This window comes from Nannobrachium achirus, assembly GCF_963921795.1.
Source record: "Nannobrachium achirus genome assembly, chromosome: 3".
In the NCBI taxonomy this organism is placed as follows: domain Eukaryota; kingdom Metazoa; phylum Chordata; class Actinopteri; order Myctophiformes; family Myctophidae; genus Nannobrachium; species Nannobrachium achirus.
Genome location: NC_137812.1, coordinates 29,146,959 through 29,171,597, shown reverse-complemented (window position 1 = coordinate 29,171,597; position 24,639 = coordinate 29,146,959). Strand labels below are relative to the sequence as shown.

Genomic DNA, 24,639 nt, shown 5'->3' with positions numbered 1-24,639 from the left:
AAAATGATACGATACGATACAATGGAAAATGGTACGATGTGTTGTTGTTTGCATATCGATATAGTAGATTGTTGCAAATTAAAAACGATTTGATGCAGTTACTATATCGTTACACCCCTAGTGTACATACAATTCACATACACAAGTTTCAAGTTTATTCGCCATTTACATTAAAATTGACATAACAATACATCATACTCATGTAGAGACCTTTGAGGTCGGTGCACTATCAATCACAAATCACACCCAGTGTGAAGTAATCAGTGCCTTTCGTGAGTTAATTTCATTATGTCCCACGAAGCCAAGCTCTGCGGGGAACATGCGGACGGACATACAGTATGTGACATGTGGACATACACTCAAAGCCAGGAGTAGGAGCGGTTAGCACAGCTAAAAAATCAACACTTTCTCATACAGACACACAAAGACATTTATACGTCTCGTTGTTGTCGGGTGGAAACCTTGTATGTCCAACAGTGTTCGTTTTGTATTCATCATTCAACAAGTGATTTAAAATGGTGAAAATAGCTGATCTACAAGCACTTGTAGATCTGCTATTTTCACTAGTCTTATGTGCGACAGTCTTGTATGATGAAGCAGGGCTTTGCTTTGCGAAAAAGACGTACACATTTGAAACTTGGAGATACAAGGTTTCTGCCCGACACTGACAATTAGACACATTTCAATCAGTGTGGATGTTGAAGCCAGGGGTTATATTTGTGCTTCACCAGTCCTGCCCCAGCTGGTCTGCATGTAAGCCGTAAGTCTCCTTGAGAATTATGCTGCCATGCCCCATGCCATGCCATGCCAAGCCATGCCATGCCAACTGCCTGCACCGAGGCTGCTTGCTAGAGTCCCCCCCTTCTCCTCCTTACTCCCCCCTCCCCTTCCCTCCCCTCCCCTCCCCTCCCCTGCCTCGCCTGTCAACCCACCGGGGAGCCTGGCCACTGGTTGTAGACACTGGCACACACACTTTTCTAGTTTAGGTTTTCGTTCCATTTTTTCTTGTTTACATTCTCTGAGTTGTAGACCCATAAGGACCCAGTTGGTTCCTAACTATTAAATAGTTAAATACTAACAGATTAGCTTTGAACTATTTAACTTAAAACATAGCCTGACATTCACTGAAGGCATCGTGGGCTGTTACAGTGCTACAATAACTGTTTTGAAACGCACATGTCAAATATAGCGTGTGCCATGTGACAGCCTTAAGCCACTCCCTGGTGTGTGTGTGTGTGTGTGTGTGTGTGTGTGTGTGTGTGTGTGTGTGTGTGTGTGTGTGTGTGTGTGTGTGTGTGTGTGTGTGTGTGTGTGTGTGTGTGTGTGCGTGTGAGCGTGTGTGTGTGTGTGTGTGTGTGCGTGCGTGCATGTGGTTGACAGGCACAGTGCCCTGTGCTCCATCTTCTGTGGTCTGCTTGTCCCTCAACGATCAGTGCATTTGGTTCTCTTAAAAAAAAAGAAAAAAAAAAAAGTTTTACCAGATTGGATGATGACAATTAGAGTTATTCTTTTACTTTTCGTTATTCTTTCGCTCTCTCTGACTCTCCTCTGTTTCTGTCTTTGCGTTTGTACTGTTTCTCTGACTTTTTTCCTCATTTCCCTTTGTGTCTAAGATAGCTTTGATATGATTTGTCGGGTCCGACTTGGCCCTGCGCTCTCTCTTTCTCTCTCTCTTTCTCCTCCTGTCTTTTTCTCTCTTTCTTTCCGCCTCTCTTTTTCTCTTCTTTCCTTCCTTCCCTCTTTCTCTCTCACTTCTCTCTCTCCCTCTCTCTGACTCTCATGCTGTTGTGTTTCGTTTTTTTTTTTTGCTTTGTGTTTTTGTAAGAAGGGAGGTATTGACGGTGTCCTCCTCATGCGTTATGGCGAATACTGACTGTGTGTTTGCTGTGCACGTCCATGCAGAACAACTTCATCAACCTGAGTTTCCTGAGGCTGTTCCGAGCCGCTCGCCTCGTCAAGCTGCTGAGACAGGGCGAGACCATACGCATCCTCCTCTGGACCTTCGTCCAGTCCTTCAAGGTATTGGACCTATATTTATGGGAAAATATGAATAACCAAACAAGGGTGAAGTGAAGAGCTGTTTAGCTAATCTAAACAATGTTCTGAATCTGATCATTTTAAAAAATAAAACATTTTAAGATAGATCTAGTGATTATGTATTTAAATTGTTTATCCACCTGTTTCCGCGAGAATTTACTGTAGCATTATCTGTGGGACATTTCCGGAGAACAGCTGACATACAAACTCACGTCGCGTCGCAGATAGACATCGAAATCAATGCAAGACGGAGGAGGGGATGGGTCTAACTTTTGAAAATCAACAGAAACAGTGGAGGGGGGGAGCTCAGCCAAAGCTCTTAATTGTTCCCTTTGAACTTCAAATGGGGGTTGTGCACACCTCGTTAGCATCAAAGACAACGACCTGTTTGATGCCTGTCATAGAGGGGAGGGGGAGGGGGGAAACACAACCCCTCCCACCAGATCTCTTGTGATCCCCTTTGAAATCTCTTGTCAATGGGACAATGTCAGACTCAAGCTCAGTGCAGAGTCTGAAATCAGGCTATATATCTCCAGTCCATATTCTAACTTTTTGTGTTTTTCTTCGTAAGTGAATGACCTACTTGATCCTACTAGTGTCACACAAAAGCATCAGAAGTAGCAGCTCCACAAGCTCGAAGCTCAGTTATTTGGAGCTTCTACAGTAGATCTGCTGCCTTTGCTATTTCATGATTTGGAATCCTGAAAAGTAACAGTTTTGGACATAATGAGGTTTCCTCCCAGAGACGATATTCTTGGAACAAAACAAAGACATTTAACGTCCTGGGAACACACTGGTGTTCTAGCAGGCCTATAAGGCATAAGGAGCTCTTTAAGATACTGTGGCGCTATTTTGTCACAGATTATGACATCATCATTAATCCAGAGTTTATTATAGACCTGTGAGAATGTACTAAACTGACCTCTCTAGCCTGCTTTCATGTGCACTTACTCATAGGAAACGCTCCCACACACACACACACACACACACACACACACACACAGTGCATTACGTATATACCTGCATGTATGTCACAGTTTTTTTGAGATTCAGTAAGATTGAGACCAGGAGCGCTCGTTTTTGGGCACAAGGTGGAGCAAGCGGTGCCTCCTTCGGGGAACTACCCATAATTATAGATTTAGGAATAGTTTTACTGAGGAACATATATACTGTTGTTCACACACTTGACTAATATATGTCTCTCTCCTGGCTGCTGCTATAGGCTCTTCCATATGTCTGTCTGCTCATTGCAATGCTGTTTTTCATCTACGCCATCATTGGCATGCAGGTGAGTGAGTAACCGTGAAAAGGGTAAACATGCGCAGCATAACATTTGGAACGGTGCATGTTAAATGGTTGCTGAGGACAACGGTGACGATGATGATGACGACGATGATGCTGTGTGTGTGTGTGTGTGTGTGTGTGTGTGTGTGTGTGTGTGTGTGTGTGTGTGTGTGTGTGTGTGTGTGTGTGTGTGTGTGTGTGTGTGTGTGTAGTTGTTTGGGAACCTGGCTCTAGATGAGGATACTGCCATCAATTCACACAATAACTTCCAAACCTTCATCATGGCACTCATGCTGCTGTTCAGGTGGGTCCTCCAGGTGTCCCCTCTCTCTCTCTCTCTCTCTCTCTCTCTCTCTCTCTCTCTCTCTCTCTCTCTCTCTCTCTCTCTCTTGTCTGTGTCCCTCTTGCTCTCTGCCTATCTTGTCAGTTTTGCTCTAGGCAATAGTGTTTCAATCTGTTTACATTGATGTTTTGCGTGTGCATATATGTGCGTGTGTGTGCGTGTGTGTGTGTGTGTGTGTGTGTGTGTGTGTGTGTGTGTGTGTGTGTGTGTGTGTGTGTGTGTGTGTGTGTGTGTGTGTGTGTGTGTGTGTGTGTGTGTTGTGCGTGTGCGTGTGCGTGTGCGTGCTATCCCATCACCAGGAGTGCTACGGGTGAGGCATGGCAGGAGATCATGCTGTCGTGTCTGGGAGGTAAGGACTGTGACCCTGACTCAGGAAACACGGAGCCAGAGTGTGGCAGTGTCTTCGCCTACACCTACTTTGTCTCCTTCATCTTCTTCTGCTCCTTCCTGGTGAGGCCAGAGCACAATCAGCGTTGCTTTGGACAGCGAGTTTGGACCCGGTTTCACAGCCTTTTGAATAAAATGTCATTTAGCTTTAGTCCACTAAATGCACAGTTGATTTTGTCGACATGGGTTTTGGCAGGCCTTGGTGGCGTCGTAATGATTTTACACTCGGTTGCATGCTGAAAATAGCATACTTGTGAGAGCATGCTGGATTCTTTCTACTGGATCCCTTCTCCAGTAGTCCCTTCCTAACATTTTAGTCTGGTCTTTATTTGTTGACGAAATTGTCAATATATTTTGTCTTAGTCATCATAGCTTTGTTTTTATTTCGTTTTTTTTTCCGACATCAATATGTGCGCGTGTGTGTGTGTGTGTGTGTGTGTGTGTGTGTGTGTGTGTGTGTGTGTGTGTGTGTGTGTGCGTGTGTGTGTGTGTGTGTGTGTGTGTGTGTGTGTGCGTGCGTGTGTGCGTGTGTGTTCAGATGCTGAATCTGTTTGTCGCCGTCATCATGGACAACTTTGAGTATCTGACCAGAGACTCGTCCATCCTGGGACCTCACCACCTGGACGAGTATGTAAGAATATGGGCCGAGTATGACCCAGCAGCTTGGTGAGTGCACACACTCACACACACTGTACAGGCCCACACACACACACACACACACACACGCACACACACACACACACACACACACACACACACACACACACACACACACACACACACACACACACACACACACACACACACACACCAAGTTACCTAGAATCTACTGTATCTATATAAAGATACATACACATAAGCATAAAGATAAACTGTGTATGTTACTATCTTTATGTGCCTTATGTGTATGTAACACATAAAGTCATGTACGTACACACACACACACACACACACACACACACACACACACACACACACACACACACACACACACACACACACACACACACTGCAGTCCTATACCCTGCCATGCCAAGTTAAATGATACCAATCCATCACATACTGTAGTATACACAACAGAATGACTCGTAAAAAAACATCATAGCGTGCCACACACACACACCATATTTTGTCTCATGTGCGCTGGACCACACACACACACACACACACACACACACACACACACACACACACACACACACACACACACACACACACACACACACACACACACACACACAGACAATGTGACAAGTTGAATGTATAAACCTGTAAATGTCTCTCTCCTCTGGGGAACGTCAGCTGTGTTCCTCTGATTGATTTGATGAACCTGGGAGTATGTTTATGATGATGCAGAACCCAGGATGGGGAGCGGATGGAGAATTCAATGTGAGGGAGGGAGGGGTGTTTTATACTGAACTCCTTGAGTACGGCGTTAACCATGACTCCTCCTGTGTCTCCTTAACTCCTCCTGTGCCTCTTCCTTGTTCTTGCCTTGCTCTGTCTCTCTCTCTCTATCTATCTATCTGACTCCTTCAGTCATTTTACACATGTGTGTATGATTTGGAGATGGGACGATAAGCAATATTATCGTTTATCGTGATAACAAACACTCATGATAATCGTATCGTGGAGAATTTAATTTATCGTGATACCGTCTTCGTCATGCACTGGGATCAATTCACCTTTTATTTGCCGAGCTGCATATTCGTACTACCTGTACTTAAACCCTCATAATAATTGGTAAAAGGTACTTATAATATACGTACTTGACAGTCTTTTTTTCCACTCTCTATCAAATGTCTTTGCCAAAAAATGGACGATCTACAAGCTCACAACGTGTCGCGTTGTGTCGCGTTGTGAGCTTGTAGATCTGCTATTTTTGGGCAAATGTTCCGCCCCAGGATAATGGATTGGGATTATCGCGATAATATCGTAAATCGCGATTTCCTTTGTCACAATAATTGTGATATGACATTTTCATATGGTCCCATCCCTAGTATGATGTGGAGCAGTCATGGTGTGAAGTGAACGCCCTTCTTCTTCATGCTCCTCTTCCTCATCCTCCTCCTTTGCTCCATCCTTGTGCGCGTGTGTGTGTGTATATACAGTGATATATGAGTGTCCATCTTGTACACCAGTGGTCTCAAACGGTTTCCTTTGTCAAGGACCCCTCCCAAATGAATATGTATTTGCCCGTGGACCCCATCTGAAAATATTTTTTGCCCGGGCCGGGAACCCCTTACAAAATGTATATTGTTAGAATGTTTCAAAAGCATTTAAAAAAAGGGGCGCCCACTGGCCCGCTGGCCCGCTGGCCTACTGGTCTAGGCTCATATCACATAGGCATTGCCACATGGGCTTTGATGCCTGACGTCGCCAGTTCGAATACCAATCCGGACGTTCTTTGACGCGTGTCACTCCCCATCTCTCCAAATTTCCTGTCAGTCTACTGTCCTATCAATAAAGGCATAAAAGCCCCAAAATAATCTTCAAAAAAATAAAAATAATCTGGAGCCATGGGGGGGCAAACCCCACTTTGAGAACCACTGTTCTACACACTGTGTAAAAGTACTCTCTTCTTCTCTCTCTCTATTCAATCTGCTTCTTCTCCTCTGTGATCCTCTCATCTAACCTACCCCCCCTTGTATTTTATCTTGCAGCGGTCGCATACATTATAAGGATATGTACAGTTTATTACGAGTTATCTCCCCTCCTCTGGGCCTTGGCAAGAAATGCCCACATAGGGTGGCATGCAAGGTTTGGACCCATAACCCCTAAAGCACAACCTTAAACGCAACTTGCTCGTCTATAAGAAACTGGAATGAATGTTCGCTCTTCTCTCTCTCTCTCTCTTTTTGAAAACAACACTTCTTTGACCTTTTCTCAAGCTTTTGATTTGTTTTTAGTTTTCTTTCACACGTTTGCATTTGTTTCCTTTTGGTTTTTGGGGTTGTTTTTTCCTCCACCGTCATTCCACCATCGAGTCACTCTTTGGTTTGGTTTCCTCTCGTTGGTTATGCATTCTGATATGAGAACGAGAATGTTTGGGACAATGCAGAACTGCGCACGCAGATAGATACACACACTCACATGCACGCGCGCACACACACACGTACACATGCACGCACGCACACAAGCATGCACGCACTCACTATTGTCTTCTCAATGAACGCTGGGAGAGATACTGAATTTGTTTTAATTCAACAACACACACACACACACACACACACATACACACACACAGCAAAATGAAAGAATCTAGACTCCAATCGACCATTGTCTTTTCTTTCTGCTTGCTGTCTAATGTTGCCTGGGCAGAAAGTGGTCTACCAATATGTGCATTGTTCTTGTACGGGACGGGATGGGGATGCCTGAGGGCTGACAGGGTGGGATGGGGGAGATGGGGAGGGGAGTTTTTTGGGCAGAGGCAAATTTAGAGATTGTTTGGCCACTAACAAAAATCGTCAATCACTGCGGTGATGCTACTGTGTTCACCTCCATAGTACATGGAATGTCATGGTGTTGGGGGGTCAAGGTCACATGGCCTTTGGAGTTGGCAGGGTGGGCAGCAGGTCCACAGAAATAATGAATCGGTATTGGTATTTACAAATTACCAATTTTGTGAGATGCTCTGGATTAATCAGAGTCACTGGAGTCGTTTGAAGATGTAGGTGTTTAATGGAGAGGGAAGTAATTAGACACTGGTGTCTAATAACTGTATATTGACAGGAAATAGGTAGAGTAGAAAGCAACAGCAGAGACCGCAGCCATGCAGGGAATACACAGTCATGTGTTTGAGAGGCATACAGCCAAACTGAGGGGGCACAGCACTTATGGCCAGTGGTGTAAAGTAACTACTGTAAGTAAAATTACTTAAGTACTGTTACTTTGTGGCAGTGGAAAAAACAAAGCTATGATGACTATTTTTTAGGTATTTGTACTTTACTTGAGTATTTCCAATTTCCAATACTTTTACTTCTACTACGTCTCGGATCCAAAATATTGTACTTTTACTATTTATTTGAAAACTTTAGTTACTAGTTACTTTGTAGATTCTTACCCACTTTACGCCCTATATACATTTAGGCCATTTGAAAATAACTGATCTAAGCTCACAATGCGATGTATTGATTCTACTTTTTACTTCAAGTAGATTTTGATAACAACACTTTTGTACTTTTACTCAAGTAGAATTTTAATTCGGGAGTTTTACTTGTAAGGGTGCCCACACACCAAAATACCTATGAGAGTGGAATCCGCATTCTGCCAATGCATTTCAATGAGAATGGAGCGTTTTTTTTTGCAGAAATCCTCTACTGGCATGAAACCGCTCCATTCTCATTGAAATGCATTGGCAGAATGCGGATTCCACTCTCATAGGTATTTTGGTGTGAGGGCACGCTAACAGAGTATTTCTACGTTGGAGATGTATTGATACATTTACTTAAGTAAATCATTAGCGTACTTTTTCCACCACTGGTTGACACCCATTAAATTTAAAAGAATGAATGTGGCCAAACTCACTCTATTTGTGGCTCTGGTTTTGTCGTGAGGGAGAGTGTGTGCGTGCGTGTGTGGGTGCGTGTGTGTGTCATTGGGCGGGATAGTAGACTAGACGGTAGTAGTTGTGTTCCACCAGTCACCTTTATTCACTTGCAGTGTCAAACACCTGCACATGGGAGGCGCTGGTCATGGTTTCTGCAAGAAAGTTGGCGTTTGAGAGTATATGCATAAAATAACAGAATTTGAGTTAAATGTGAACACTAGGGGGTGGCATCGTGTCGACCTTCCCCTGAGAGCCCAAAATGGCCCCTGTTCACACACTTAAAGCCGTAGTATGTAACCTTCCCCTTCTACCCCGGGTTTAAACCCAGGTTTCCTGGAATGTTAGAGCCGGCCTGCTTGCTCGGTGGATAAATTGAAGGTCAGATCCTGTGTCTAGGTGAGACACAACCTTTGACACGATCTAAATGTCTCAATAGCAGAGAAGGGAGACAAAATACAACCACCCTAATTGTATAAGTTATATTGTATTTACATATTCAACCATACAGATTGGACAAAATGAAATTGTACCGTTACATTGTGCCGCTTTAATAAGAACGATGACAACGGGCTGACAGTAACATGGAACAGTGCTTTCTGTCCATAGTAAACAGAACTAAAGCAACATCAATGCATGCAGCGTAAGTGAACAAAGGTTCCTGGTGGACGCCGCCCCCTGTAGCGTAATAAAGGAACTGCATTGACTTGCCATTGTGACTCTCACCGCCCCGGTCTAATAGCCTACTACTCTGTGCAGCAGCGGCGCTTTCACTTGCCTGCTCAAAGCTCCGCTGTCTGTTCTATACGAGCCACGGAAGAGGGCAAAAAAAACACCATACAAAACAAAACAAACTCCCCTTTTCACCTCGCATAGAATGGTGTCTCAGCGAACTAACTAACCAACTAACTACAGTACAGGAAGTAACGACACCTCCCTGCCCCATCAGCTCCTCTCTCTCACCTCTCCTCCTCCTTTACAATACACCAGACCAAAACTAACAACATGCTCTCTCTCTCTCTCACACACACACACACACACACACACACACACACACACACACGCACACGCACACGCACGCACGCACGCACGCACGCACGCACACGCACACACACACACACACACACACACACACACACACACACACACACACACACACACACACACACACTCACACACACTCTCTTGCTCTCACCGCACCTCCACAGCGGTCAAAACAATAACCTTTGTGTATTTGTCCCCCCTTCCTCCTCCTCTCCTCCTCCACCTCCTCCTCCTCCTCCTCCTCTTCCTCATCCCCCTTTCCGCTTGTCGACTCCCACAATGCACCTGTTTGGGTGCGAACCCCCCCCCCCCCCCCCTTTCCTCCTGTGTTGTTTTTTTTTTTTCGTTCTTCTTGTTTTTTTGGTTGTTTTTTCGTATTCCACGTCGTCCGTCTCCGTTTGTTCTGTCTGTCTGTCGTGTGTGTGTGTGTGTGTGTGTGTGTGTGTGTGTGTGTGTGTGTGTGTGTGTGTGTGTGTGTGTGTGTGTGTGTGTGTGTGTGTGTGTGTTTGCCTTTGTGCGGATGTGTGTGCACGACGCGTGTGTGTGTGTGTGTGGCCACCCCAGCGGCAGGATCAGTTACACAGACATGTATCAGATGCTAAGACACATGTGTCCACCGCTAGGCCTCGGGAAGAGGTGTCCCGCCCGGGTCGCCTATAAGGTAGACTCGTACCCCAACCCCTCCCTCCCTCGCTCCCTTCCCCTCTCCCCTCCTTATACTCCATCCTTTGGCCTCCCCATCGCTGGGGCAGATCCTCCCAAAAGACCCCCTGGGGAGAGCCAGCCCCCTACTCGTTGTTTCCACCGCCAGGAGCTCATTGGGCTGATGTTTTGGACAGGGGCCGTCAACCTCGTCCACCTAGAAAAGGTCCACGCAGAATGCTCAGTGGAAGTGGGCGACGTGTAAATAATAAAAAAAAAAACACTTCTTTGGTATTTCCCCCCTTTTGTCCCTGCATAGGCCTACTGCGTTTTATTTGTCTTTCGTTCAATGTTAAATGCGCGTCTTCCGCAGAAAGCACAGTGGAAGTGGGCGAAAAATAAACACTTCTTTGGTATTTTATGAAAATGTTGCTACACTTAAAACTAAATTTTCGCTGTATTTTATTTGTCAGTCATTTTAAGTTAAATGAGGACCCCAATTGAAACAAAACGCGAACAAAACAAACAGAAAAGCGTTTTGACGTTTTGCCGCGAGGTTGACGCCCCCTGTCCAAAACATCAGCCGAATGAGCTCCTCGCGTTTCCAACCACTCCACCCCTCCCCCCGTCCCCCACCCCCAAACCCCCTCCCCATCTCCCCCGTCCCCACCAAGCGCTGTTCTCCTGACTGTCTGTTAGTGCTGGTTGTGGTGGTTTGAGCGCTGTTTTCCATCGTATCCCCTCTCCTCTCCGCCCCGTGGATGGAGGGATGGGCTTCGTCGTCAAGTGGAGTGAAGTGAAGTGTTAGTGGAGTGGTAGTCAGTGCTGTTTTAATTTGAAAATCCCTGTTTATTTATTGGTTTATTTATTTCCTCTCGTCAAGCCGCAGGAGTAAGGGAATGGAGGAGGCTTTGCCCGTCCTTCTGCAACCTGCACGGACGCACAATGCACAGCACACACAACGCAACATGCAACAACAAGACCCCCTGACCAACAAGAATGCACATGATCACGCGGCGAGTCAATTCAGTTTGATTGCAGAGAAACAGAATTTGGGGGCGGGAAAAGGGTTTAGAAAACCGGCTGCTTCTAATGTTTATGTTTGATACACTTTTATTCATACTCTTGTATCACTTTCAATCAATGAACGATGAACGATAAGCCAACAAATATATTCCTATATATATATGGGAAGAGGAAAATTATGCTTGAAGAAGCCTAGATTTTTGTTTCCAGCAAAAAAAATACTTCCCTAAAGCCAAGTACAAGGTAGTGGTGTCACGTCAGCTACAAGGTGCAAACGACCTGCTTACGATGCGGGTATACAGAAGGATCGGCAAGGAATGCGCGTCTTCTGTCCTCTACGTCTCTTATTCCTGCGGATGGCGCTCTAGCGCGCACACATGCACACAGACAGAACCCCCCCCCGCACAATGTAAAAGAAAGCGCTGGGTAGGCAAAGTTCTGGCTCCCCTCTGTGTTGTGTTCTGTTCTTGTACACAGAACCCCTGGCAGCCTGTGAGCCAACAGACTGGCAACGCAAAGACTCGCTTTTCAGCTCCTCCGAAAACTCCCTGTTTTTGTCCTGTGGTTCCTTCCGTCTTCTGTCTACTACCTCTACCTCTCTCTCTCCCCCCTCCCCTCTCTTTCTCTCTCTCCCTGTCAAATGTGTCAATGCAGTTCTAGGTCGGGACGTCCGACTCCCCCATCTCTTCTACCTCATCTCATCTTCCCTCTCTCTCTCTCTCTCTCTCTCTCTCACACATGGTTCTGTATATACATCGTTCTCATTCGCTCATCTCTCCCGCTCCCTTTTTGTGGTCTCTCCTCCCGCTCTCAGTCCTCTTGTGCCCTCAGCGGTCATCGTCACCTCCATTTTCCACCCATACGCCACGGCACTGCCTCCAACGCATCTCGCTGTCTGTCTCTCTGTCTTTCAGCTGCTTTGTTTCCTCTCTGTTCTCTTCCCTATTTCTCTCTCTCTCTCTCTCTCTCTCTCTCTCTCTCTCTCTCTCTCTCTCTCTCTCTCTCTCTCTCTCTCTCTCTCTCTCTCTCCAGCCTGTCTGACTAACAGGCCCATTGTACATTATGTCAGTCATCGAAGAGTCGTAACGTTTACTGATAAAGCTCCATGAAAGATCTTTTTAAGTTGAGGTGAACCCCCTTATGTTGTCTGTCAGCTTAGAGAGGTCGGACATTTTGAACTTTGGTTACCTTGAACTCTGAGCCCTTCCAAATGTCCAGTAGTCACAGTACAGTATGTGGAAAACCTTCCTCTTTTTATTTGGATACTAGGCTGCATTTTCGTTGGAAAGTATTAGGTTTGACAGACCTGGCTAGAAGAGACGACTCCGTCTTCAACTTGGCCTTTTCGTGTCGTTTTAGTGTTGTCTTTTTCTCTTGTCTTGTACCGTAATACAGTATACTCTACCTTACCCTCTCTATCTAAACACACCTCCTGCCTCTCACTCTTGCTTTCTCGCTCTTGTTCGTTCTTGCTCTCGTTCTTTCTTTCTTTCTTTCTTTCTTTCTTTCCTTTCTTTCTTTCTTTCTTTCTTTCTTTCTTTCTTTCTTTCTTTCTTTCTTTCTTTCTCCTGTTAAATCATGCGCTCTTGTTATTATTATTTTTTTGCTCTTTCAGTGTTGTCACAATTCTCATTCTCACCCTCCCCTTTTTATCTGTAACCGCATCTCATAATCTGCTTTAGAGCCACCTAGTCTTAACTGAACTAACAGCTTAGACCCCGCCCACAGAGTCTGGTTGGTTAAAAAAAAAAGAAAAAAGAAATCAACAAAAACTCAACAAATAAACATCAATCATACTTTTTGATCTTCACCTTCTCTGATTCTTCTTCTTCTTTCAGGGAATGTCACACTTCTCAGTCCTCTCTAACTCTGACACCCCCCCTCCCCTTTTTTAGACACAGCACCCGTTTTGCATCGAGAGAGATCTTGCCTTGACACGCACCCATTGTGTTTAAACCCAGAAAATTACTCCAAATTAGTATACCATCACTGGCAAATTTTGACTTTGAATATATAAAGTCGGGACGCCGAGTGAGATAAAACTGTACTATCAGCAAGCAATCGAATCCAAAAACAACGACAAAAAAAAAGAGATGGGAAACGAATCGATCAGCGTAACACCTATCGATCGTTTTAATCTGAACGAGGATACTCTCTGTGCGCGGATGCACGGCTGCTTGTGATTGTGGCAAGGGAAGGGGGTAGCGGGCTGGCGGGGTTGGTGGAGGGGGGCTGGGCAGGGTGGTGTGTGTGTGTGTGGGGGGAGGGGGTGAAATAAGCATGCTTGCATGTCTTGTTTGTTTGCGGGACCTCTAAGGGACGTTGGCGGTACTGCATGCTGGTCCTCGGATTCTGTGTTGCATGGCTAGAGGTTGACGTCACGCCTGCCTGCCCGCCCGAGAGCTGTGGATGTTGGCTGTTGCCTTCTCGCCTGCCACGCCACGCCACGCCACCTGTCTTCTGGCATGCCCGACACTAGAACTCTCTCTCTCACACACACACACACACACACACACACACACACACACACACACGCGCACACACACACGCACACACACGCACGCGCACACACACACGCATGACAAAGCTCACTACTATTACCGTGCTTGCCTTTTCCGTGAGTGCCCAACGCTCATGTTCATAGGTAAACGCAATGGATGCCAACTGGCCGGGATGGGAACAAACGAGCCGCACCTGAAATGGCTCGATTTTGTTCTATATCTGCGAGTTCCGCCATTGGATTTACCTTGTTAGAGTTATATACAGACAGGGAACCTCCACACCAAAGGTAGGGGGAGCTCTATAGCAGATGCCTCGGTAACAAAAAAGAAAAAAACACATGCCAGTCTCCTCACCAAATGGCAAGAATTGTCCCAGTGATACTAGTTGTTCTTCTCCTCCAGTCGACCTATTCTGTTCGTCAAAAAGGACTCCAATTAAGTGTACTTAATTGGAGTTCTGTGTGTTAAGGTGGGTGGGGGGTGGTGGTGGTTGGGGAATGGTGTTTGTGTGCGATATTACTGTATGTGTGTCACGACTAAGATGTGTGAATGCGTCTCTGCATTCACACATTCAGGGAACATGGGCACAGGTTGGGGTCGGAGTGCCGCACAGGCTCCGATTGTTCTTCCTTGTGGTTCTTGGCTCTCAAGCCCCGATTCATGCTTAGTTGCGCGACGGCGTCTCCCGCGGCGGGAGTAGCGGACCTTACGAGCTCACGAGGCGCCGCGTCTGCGACACCGCTGTGAGCCCATAGGTCCGCTGTTCTCGGCGTGCGCGACACCATCGCACGACGGAGCATAAATTAGGCTTCACAGTTGCTTAGCAGCAAATGGCCCCTGTTTGGATAGCTGTGCTGTATGGTAGAGTATCACTGGCAAAGCAGGAGACTCAGGGACTTGGGGGTGGGGGAAATGAAAAATGCTTGCATATGCATGCACCAATCAAATGTTATGAGGGACTTTAGGACACTCAAGTGCGTGCTCAGTAGGTCTTCAATCAGGAGTACGTTTTCAGCCAAAGCCTTGAATTGAAAATACAAGATTCCAAAATTGTCGCTTTTGCCTCAAGCCAAATTGACAACAAAGCTTATGGCACAGAAACGACGGTAAACTTTTTTTTTTTTGCTTTGTCTTTCTATAATCCTAGAGTTATTAGAAATCTTAAAAGAACTCAATAACTAATGATAAGATCTGACAGAGCCCAGTGCTACGCTAACTGGCTGTTGTCTATGGAGCTCTCTCGACAAACCCCTGCCCCCCCTCCCCCTCCCCCCTTCCTTTTCCCCTTCCTGGAGGTTCAGACACACCCCTTTGCCCCGGACACGCCCCTTTCTCATCCTCTCATCCTGACTGGCTCTCCACAGAGGCTGCTGCGCATGGATCTGCCCGTGGCCGACGACAACTCGGTGCATTTTAACTCCACCCTCATGGCGCTGATCAGAACAGCACTGGATATAAAGATCGCCAAGGGTATGCCCGGTACCTTCCTGTCTCTGCATGTCTGTCTCTGTCTGTCTTTGTCTCTCTCTCTCTCTCTCTCTCTCTCTCTCTCTCTCTCTCTCTGTCTCTCTCTGTCTCTCTCTCTCTCTCTCTCTCTCTCTCACTGTCTGTCTCTCTCTGTGTGTCTCTCTCCACATACTGTATTTACATCAGCGATTCTCAATCTTTAGGCCATGAAGATATTGCAAGTGGGCCCCCAAATAATTGCTGAAACAAACTTTGAGCGCTTTGTGCCAAGATGTAGGCTTATGCTGTATGCTGTTTTGGACATACAAGTTTTCCATCCGACAATGACGATATATACATTAGTTCTATTGATCCAAGCTGGAACTAAAACAATCATGCTCTGAAAATGCACGTGGCCCACATTTGCAGAATGTCCCATTTCACAAGTTTTAAAAAGTACACATTTTGAAAATAGCAAATCTACAAGCTCACAATTCTTCTGTGGGTGTGACTAATTTATCACTCTGTCCCTCTTTCTCTCTCTCTTTCTCTCTCTCTCACTTTCTTATTTATGATGATAATAACTGATAATATGATTTTTTTTTTAAATTGCCTTTGACTAATGAAAAAAAATACATGTTTTGTTGTTGTTGTTGTTCGTGTGGATGTGTTACACGTGTTTATGTTTCTGTGGAATTCTGTGCCTACGTTTGGTCTGTACCGTGTGTGTGTGTGTGTGTGTGTGTGTGTGCGTCTGTGTGTGTGTGTGTGTGTGTGTGTGTGTGTGTGTGTGTGTGCGTGTGCGTGTGTCCGTGTTCTGTGTGTGTGTCCGTGTACATGTACATGTACCTTTTGCACAACATTCCTTTGTTGTGCACATATGCATGGTTCCACATACATGCATATGTGTCGGATGCGTGTGTGATGTGCGTGTTGTCTGCTGCGTATGCGTGTGGTGCTTGCTCACGCCTGGCTGCCTGGCACCACCGGGGGGCGCCACTCAGGCGGTGCAGACAAGCACCAGATGGACGCAGAGCTGAGGAAAGAGATGATGGCCATTTGGCCCAACCTCTCCCAGAAGACGCTGGACCTGCTGGTCACTCCGCACAAGTGTAAGTTGCAGCAAGAGAAGGAACTGTGTGGTTGCGTAAGTACGTGCGTGCGTAAGTGCGTGCGTAGTAAGTGCGTGCGTAAGTGCGTGTGTGTGTGTGTGTTGGATGTGTCCGATCACCAACTCACCAAGAGGACAGCTTCTTCCAGTCGATGTTACTCACTGCTCTGCATCTCCTGAACAGGTTGCCATGACAACACAAACATGCACACGATACGGTACCAACAACACAACCACACACAGTACATACACACTCACACACACACACACACACACACACACACACACACACACACACACACACACACACACACACACACACACACACACACACACACACACACACACACATATCGTTGCTGTCGGGCAGAAACCTCTTTATCTCCATATTTTTGTGTTTTTTCGTAAATGAACGTCCCTACTTCGTACTACAGCGGCACGCAAAAGCATCAAAAGTAGCAGGTCTGCAAGCTGAAAACTTGAACTTGATCTGCTACTTTTGCTGTTGTTGAATTGGAATCCTGAAAACAGATTTGGACATTTTGGATTTCCACCCGACCGTGACGATATCGTCGTCCTTGTCGGATGGGAACCTTGTATGTCTAAAACCGTTCGTTTTGTGTTTATCGTTTCGAAAATGATTTAAACTAGTGAAAGTAGCCGATCTACAAGCACACAGCGCCTCGCACCGCGAGGCGGTGTGTGCTTGTTGATCTACTATTTTCACTCGTTTTTGAAACTTGGAGATACGAGGTTTCTACCAGACAGTCACGATATAGTGTATATACTGTACATACCACACTATTCCTGGTATCAGGGGGTGCTTGCTATAGAAGATCCTCTATAGAAGTCTTTTCACTACAGGAAAAAATAGAAATAAACAAGCTGAAATGACAGTTATTATGTACTCATAATGATGATAGTCACTAGTATAGCTAAGCATGTTCAGCATATATACTGGATAACTAAATGCATGACTGTAAGAGAATGTAGTACATAGATACAAGACAGTGAATATATGTGGTCATGTCTCATCGCTCAGTAATAAGTAATAAATAAAACATGAGATATGTATTTCCATGTCTGATCTTTATGTTACGTAATTATTAGGTAGCAGTTTTTATGCCGGGAACAAATGGTAGCCATGCCACTTTGAAAAGGACACCGCTTGATTGAGAGTACCAGCAACTGGTCTACCAGAGTGAAAACAAAGCTCAATGTTTTTTCTAGTCTTAAGTGTTTACGTGTTCCATCTAAACTCTGGGGATACTTATCTGGAGTTTATAGAAAAAAATTGAGCTCCTGTTTGCCATTGGGAAGGGGAGGGGTGGTGGTTACATGAGTGGTATTTCCCTGTTTTCTTAGTGAGGTGGCTACCTACTCCTACAGTAGACCTGTATCAAGATGACAGATTGAATACGGTTCAAGTTATGATTTATGACAATACTATACTGGTGATAGGATTGACGACTGCCTGTGAAAAGACTACCTGCTCTGTTGTCTACGATAACGTACAGTGTTGTGAAATGTGAAGTGGTATTTGTCTGTTTTACACCGGTGAGCAATGTCGATTGTGTTCCTGCCTCCCCTTTTCCCTTTCTGGATATGGTCTGATCTCAAACTAATACAAAAGAAAACTGTCCGGTTGGCACAGGGGTAAAGCTCCAAGACCGAGAGTTGACAGTATAGGGACTAGGGGGGAATTGGCAATGACAATGGCCGGGTTTCCCAAAGCGATTTTAGCCCTTCGTAGCTCACACATGGTCGTAGAGACCAAGCTCTGACCGTCATGTTCCCGGGATTACGAGTGACGGTCGGATAAAAATACTTCTTATTTAAGAACACGGAGGATACGGGTAATTATAGAATGCTGTACCGTATTTAGACAGGTGTGAGACTTTATTAAGCACTTTGTTTGTGAAATCTGAATGTTGGCGTAGTTGTAGGGGGCTAAATAAGTCGCTCTGCCCGAACCCATGTAAACATGGAACATGACGCTCGGGGCTTGGTCTCTGCAACCATCGCATGAGCTACGAAGGGCTAAAATCGCTTTGGGAAAACCGGCCAAATTGAGAGAAAAATATCACTCATCACTTGATCGAAATAAGAAGAATTCGAAGGCAGTGGTTCTCGACTCTCTAGGTTTCTTTATGGTGGTCTAAATTGACCCTTACAAGTTTGTAAGGGGAGACTCTTCAAATTTCAATTTTTGAGAACCACTGTTCTCAGGAGACCTGATGTAAATTTAAGTAGAATTTTGGTTCCTTTTTAGGACGCAGGAACTCGACTCTGCTCCGGGTGCAAACGGTGTTGTTATTGGTGTCGTTTGTGAATCTGTGTGTGTGTGTGTGCATGTCTCTCGTCCCCACTCCCATGTCCCCCACGGCTCAGGGTCCCATCACGCTCGGGTCTAATCTCGCAGGGTAACTTGTCATTTTCTCAGCAGCCACAGACTTGACGGTGGGCAAAATCTACGCCGCCATGATGATCATGGAATACTACCGCCAGAGCAAGACCAAAAGGCTGCAGGCCCTGCGAGAGGAACAGGTAACCCACGAGAAAAGCCCCTTCCTCACAAAACCAGAGAAAGCCCCCCACCAAATACGGATCGGTCCTCTGGCAAATAAAAGCCCACATCACAGTCCCAGCCCCATCCCCATCCCCTTGGCCTACCAAAGCAGAACCCTCTCTTTTTAATGCCACCACTCGCCACGAGTCCTGGTGTCAAGTGTCATCTGTACAGTTCTCCCTCCACGCAAACGGCTTCCTCCTGAGGGCTCATTACGGTGTTCTTTCATCAGTCGCATCCCACACAACACTTGACTGATTTTGCTGAAACACACACAGCAAAGTCCTCAGTGTTAATTGGTGCGTGGGTCCATTTGGTTGGATTTGTACACAGTCTCAGAGTTGCAAATGGATACATTAACACTGAGGATTTTGCTGTGTACCCCCTGTGTATCGTCACTGTCGGGCAGAAACCTTGTATCTCCAAGTTTAAAATGTGTACATTTTTCCTAAAGCACTGCTTCATCATATGGCCATTGCACAAAAGTAGTAGTTTAAATCATTTTAAAAATTATAAATACAAAACAAACGTTTTTTTTCCACCCGACAACGACGATATAGTTGGCCCTTTTCAGCATGATAATGTAAAAGCTTCGGAGTCCTTTTCTCCTGCGCCAGGTTGCGCCCTAGCCTTTCCCCATTCCTTTTAGCATGCTGGCTAAGGTTGGCAACGAGCTCTGGGCTGCCGGTCTCCTCTACAGTTACTCTGCTGCTGGCTATAGCTACTGTACCTGCTGCTCCTCTCTGTGATGGTCTAAAAATGACCATGATGAGGAGGATGGATTGGGTTTGGTTTGGTTTTCATTTTTCTTTGTTGTTTTTGATGCTCTGACAAAATGTTGATGATGATAACACATGGCCTATACCTTTGTTTTGCTGTATGTCAATGCACTTCCCTCTGTAACAACGAACGAATGCTCCCTGGAGATGCACTTTACCCCTGTTGGCCCTGTGGAAACACTTCTCCATTCACTCAACACTGACCAGCCGCTCCCAGAACCTCGTCCAAAGTCCAAAGTTGCCCCTGTTATGTGGAAAGAGGGGCTAGCATTAAAGCATTGTCTAAAAATGCTACGTTTTTTGCAGGAACGGAGGACAATGTGTGTTGGTGAATGGAGAGTACGTTTATGTTTCGTTATGCTTTTTATTGTACACACCCCCATACACACCCCTGCAAATATGAGTTGGTATGATCCCGAATGCAGCCATCCCATTGGACCGAACCGGACAATTCCACACAGGCTCGCTCAACATCAGCAACCCGGCTGTGCACAAGGACCACCCTGTCTGTCTGTCTGTCTGTCTGTCTGACTGTCCGTCTATCTGTCTGTCTGTCCTTTCATCTGTCTGCCTGCCGCCGTGTTTGCAGTGCCTCCACACATCACTAGTACCTGTTTAAATCCTTTTTCGACCCATTCCTTGCTTAAAGCCCCGCTACACAGTCAAATCCAGAGTGTTAATTAAACTCAGAAATGACCCGAAGTGACCTTGAGTTTAATTAACATTCCGGATTTTACTGCGTACATCCTCATCCCTGACTTAAAAAAAAAAAAAAAGAATTGTTTTTCTTTCATAAACTGTATGTCAAGTCATGTCATGTCAAGTGTTCGTATTGCTGTAGTGAATGTCTTCTTTGGCTGTCGATCTGTGTTTGTGTCTCTTACCGTTTCTTGTCTTTTCTCTGTCCAACTTCTAGCTGTTTACTCTCTAGTTTTCTGTTTTGTTTTGTTTTGTTTTACTTCCGTCTCCACCTTATTTCTTGTGGTCCGTCGTCGGCTGTCCGTTGTTTCCCTGTCGTGTCCTCTTCCTGTCCTCATCCCACACTCTGTCCCTGCGTGCCTCCAGGAGGAGGCGGGACCTTGACCAATCAACACCGCCCCCTGATTGGTCAACCCAGGTTGATTGTCACCACCAAAGTTGCTCTAACCAAGAACCCTCCTTCTCTCTTCCCGTCTGTGTATTCATATCTCTCTCTCTCTCTCTCTGTCTGTCTGTCTGTCCTCTGGTGTGTGTTCTGTGGTTCGTTGGTGGTGTTGGTGGTGGTATGTTGAGTGGAGGTTCCTGTGGCCAGTGGCAACTTTTGTGTATTCAGTTATAATAATCCTCTTCTGGCCCTTTTTTTTTTACTGAATCAAAAATGCCCAGATTGGAATGTCCTCCAATGAACCAACCTATAGTCAGTGTAACGTTTGCAGCCATAACCCATCTCTGTATGTGTGTGTGTCAAGTGAATCCCCCCCAGGAGACATCACTAGCCAGCACACCCAACCCAACGCCACAGGACTGTTCAGAGAGACTTAAGCCACTCCTCCCCCTCTTGACACTTTTGGGGGGTTAGGGTTTTTGATTGACATGTGTGTGTTTTTTTTGTTGTTGCTCTGCCCACCAGGATGTGTAACCGTGTGTCAGGGGAGGAGTGGCCACGGGGGTCTGTTGTTTCTAAACAGAGACCCATTCCCATTCATTTTTATTAGCATTTAGCCGTTAGCGTCTCTCTAGGCTATGGATGGACGTGACACAAGTCGTTTTGGCAGTCATGATGAATTGTCGCTGGCATTTTTCCCAGCCCTCAGTGTGTGGAAAAGCCTCCATCCACTTCCAAGAGCACTCCGTTACCCAGGATGCCTTGGGAGGGGAGCTGCTTGATGTCCTTACTTGTCTGATGGAATAGAAAGTTGCTCCTTAGCAGCACTGGTCCAGGGTCAGATTGACACTCGCCTCAAGATGGCGCTATTCACCATACAGCGTCTCTTGAGTTCCACTGAGCAGGCTTCCATTGGTTAGCCTAAAAAACAAGCGGCTCCCAACCTGTGGGCCGGGGCCCACTAATGGGCCGTGAGTGTATTGCAAGTGTATTGTCCCCAAATAACTGTGTGTGGGATCCAAGCCGGAAACACAATCGATTGATTGATTGTTAAAATAAACATGCTCTGAAAATGCACACGGATCACTCTAACACGGCAGCCCAATGTGATGAGTGGGTCATCACATTCACACTTTCAAGTGGGCCCTGATCCCGAAAATGCTGGGGGCCGCCTTGGCCTGAACAATAGAGACAAATCTATTTAAAGAAAGACCCCATTAATAAGTGAGTGGGTAGGTCAATCAGACTGTATAGACCAGTGATGTAAAGGACCAAACTTGACCTCAAATACCACACAGGTAGAAGTTATCTTGTGATGCAGATCTGGCATCGGTTATGTTCTCCCTGAAGCTGAACTCGAGTTGAAAATGAACGTACTTAGTTATCTTTTCAGGATTCAAATTCAAAAACAGTTCAAAAGCAAGATCTGATACTACTTGTTAATTTACAAAAAAAGAGATATGAGCTTTCTGCAACAACAACGATAAATAAAACAAATCTACTGTAAGTATTCTTCCACCACTGCTCCTGAATGCCAGCGTTGGTTCATCAGCTCTTGGTAGCTCTTTGGGGTTCAGGTTGGAGACATAACCCATCCCAGATCAAAGGCAAAGAACTTTACCATGGGGATGGATGCCCCACAAAGCCATGTGCTTGACGATGGCGCCCCCGAGTGGGTGCATGTTGTGAGTGCATCCTTTGCGAGTGTGAGTGTTTGTAGTGTCTCCTGTGTGTTGTTGTTGTCTCCCCATCATCCCTCTGAATGTGCCTGATGCCAGCCTGCAGGCCATGTTGTATATCTCACACAGAACCGAACGCCATTAATGTTTCAGCGCATGGAACCCTCCGAGGGAGGGGGCACGGAGGGCCCCCCCGGGGGCCAGGGCCTCAACGGCCTGCCCAGTACCCAGCCTGACAACGTCAACAACAGCATGTGAGTGGACTTCATTCAAATGACCCTTTATTTTCACCTTTTCATTGTAAACGCATTGCTTTGCTTTACTGCAAAGCAATGAATACTGTAATATAGAAATGATCTGTTACAAGTAAAAATCCGCATTTCAAAATGTACGTGAGTAAAAATATGAAAGTGTTCGCATCAAAATGTACTTAAAGTACCCAAAGTAAAAGTACAAAATGTTTGAAAATAGCGCTTTTAGATCGTCTATTTTCAAATAGCCAAGGAATAAAATAGGGATAAAGGGGATTAATGTATGTTTTATAACATAATCTACAGATTTTGCCCTAAAATCACGCAAAGCGGTACACAGTATGTCTACACTCATGTCATCGAAGGCGCGTGTACAAGACACCAGTCATGTTGCCATACCTTAGCTTTTTCTGAACTGACGCCACTGGAGACGAGCCTGTGTGCGGTTTGTCTGCATGCTGCCGGCGCACCTACCTGTGCTCGTTGGTGTGCCTCTGATGTTGTGTGTGTGTGTGTGTGTGTGTGTGTGTGTGTGTGTGTGTGTGTGTGTGTGTGTGTGTGTGTGTGTGTGTGTGTGTGTGTGTGTGTGCGTGCCCGGTCCCAGACCTCCAGAGGGGGGTGAGGGGGGTGGTGGTATGACAGAGAGCCCGTCCTGGGTGACAGCCAAAGCCCAGGAGATGTTCCAGAAGACGGGCAACTGGAGCCCCGACGGAACCTACCCCGACGACCTCCATGACAACCGCCATAACCCCCAGGTACACACACACACACACACACACATTCTCTCACGCGCGCACACGCACGCACGCATGCACGCACGCACGCACGCACACACACACACACACACACACACTAGGACATTCACCAAATATTCGAATATTCGAATATTCTAATATCAAAGTCACTATTCGACGTTGTTCACCATTATTCACTTTTTTTTTTTTTTTTTTTTGTCTTTAAAAATATATATATTTCTTCATGGTTTATAAAGCTTGGCTAGATAGGAAGTCATAAGAAGTAAGAACCCTAACAAGCACTTGGAATTATAGGTATTACATTTAATGTGACTCGGTTCCGCAGATAAATATTGTGAAAATAGCAGATCTACATGCTCACAACGCCCTAACACACACACACACAGACACAGACACGCACACGCACGCGCACGCGCACACACACACACACACACACACACACACACACACACACACACACACACACACACACGCACACGCACACGCACACGCACACACACACACACACTACTGTTGCCCGCTGCTAGGGGGAGGCGGTCCAACCAGACTGTTTCTTCTTGCTCGTGGCTGAAGTGATTCTCTGAGGAAAGTAAACCCCCACTAGCCACTCATCATCACACCCTCTGGTCTGGGTGAAATGGCCCTCGGTTTGCCACTGTACTTGTTGCGCTTTTTTCCCTCGTCTACACCCAAATGCGTCGCCCCAAAATAACCCTACAATCTACAAGCTCACAATGCACCGTGTTGCAACGCGTCGTGAGCTTGTAGATCTGCTGTGTTTTGGCTAGTGTCCCCACCCCACCAGAATAGGGATGCTGGGGTTCAACCACTTAAACCCTACACTTAGTTCAAATCCATGAACGATAACTATTGTTATTTTGTGTGAATGTATGATCTCTACACCAGTGGTTCTCAAAGTGGGGTCTGTTTGTTTTGTTTGTTTGTTTGTTTGTTTGTTTTTTTTTGGGGGGGGGGCTCTGCTGCAGAGAATGTCTGTCAGTCCAGCCGGGGGAGGCTGGGTCTGGGATCTGTATCTCTTGTTTTCAGTGGTGGAAAAAGAACTTGCGTGTTTTACTTAAGTAAAAGTACTCAATACTGCAATATAGAAATACTCTCTTAGGCTGCACCCACACCAAAGTACCTATGAGGGTGGAT

At 45.9% G+C, this 24,639-nt stretch overlaps 1 protein-coding gene across 1 annotated transcript in view; it reads left to right on the top strand.

The window, feature by feature from the left end:
• cacna1ab (calcium channel, voltage-dependent, P/Q type, alpha 1A subunit, b) overlaps window positions 1-24,639 on the top strand; it is a gene marked incomplete at both ends in the record, with an annotated part of 204,523 nt that overhangs the window by 160,607 nt on the left and 19,277 nt on the right. Inside the window, 11 exons of the mRNA XM_080722505.1 lie at window positions 1,903-2,019; window positions 3,260-3,325; window positions 3,534-3,625; window positions 3,964-4,114; window positions 4,590-4,717; window positions 6,715-6,811; window positions 15,175-15,280; window positions 16,261-16,368; window positions 18,811-18,914; window positions 22,608-22,732; window positions 23,334-23,484. Of these exons, the coding sequence (XP_080578631.1) occupies window positions 1,903-2,019; window positions 3,260-3,325; window positions 3,534-3,625; window positions 3,964-4,114; window positions 4,590-4,717; window positions 6,715-6,811; window positions 15,175-15,280; window positions 16,261-16,368; window positions 18,811-18,914; window positions 22,608-22,732; window positions 23,334-23,484 (1,245 nt within the window). The remainder of the gene's footprint in view (window positions 1-1,902; window positions 2,020-3,259; window positions 3,326-3,533; window positions 3,626-3,963; window positions 4,115-4,589; window positions 4,718-6,714; window positions 6,812-15,174; window positions 15,281-16,260; window positions 16,369-18,810; window positions 18,915-22,607; window positions 22,733-23,333; window positions 23,485-24,639) is intronic.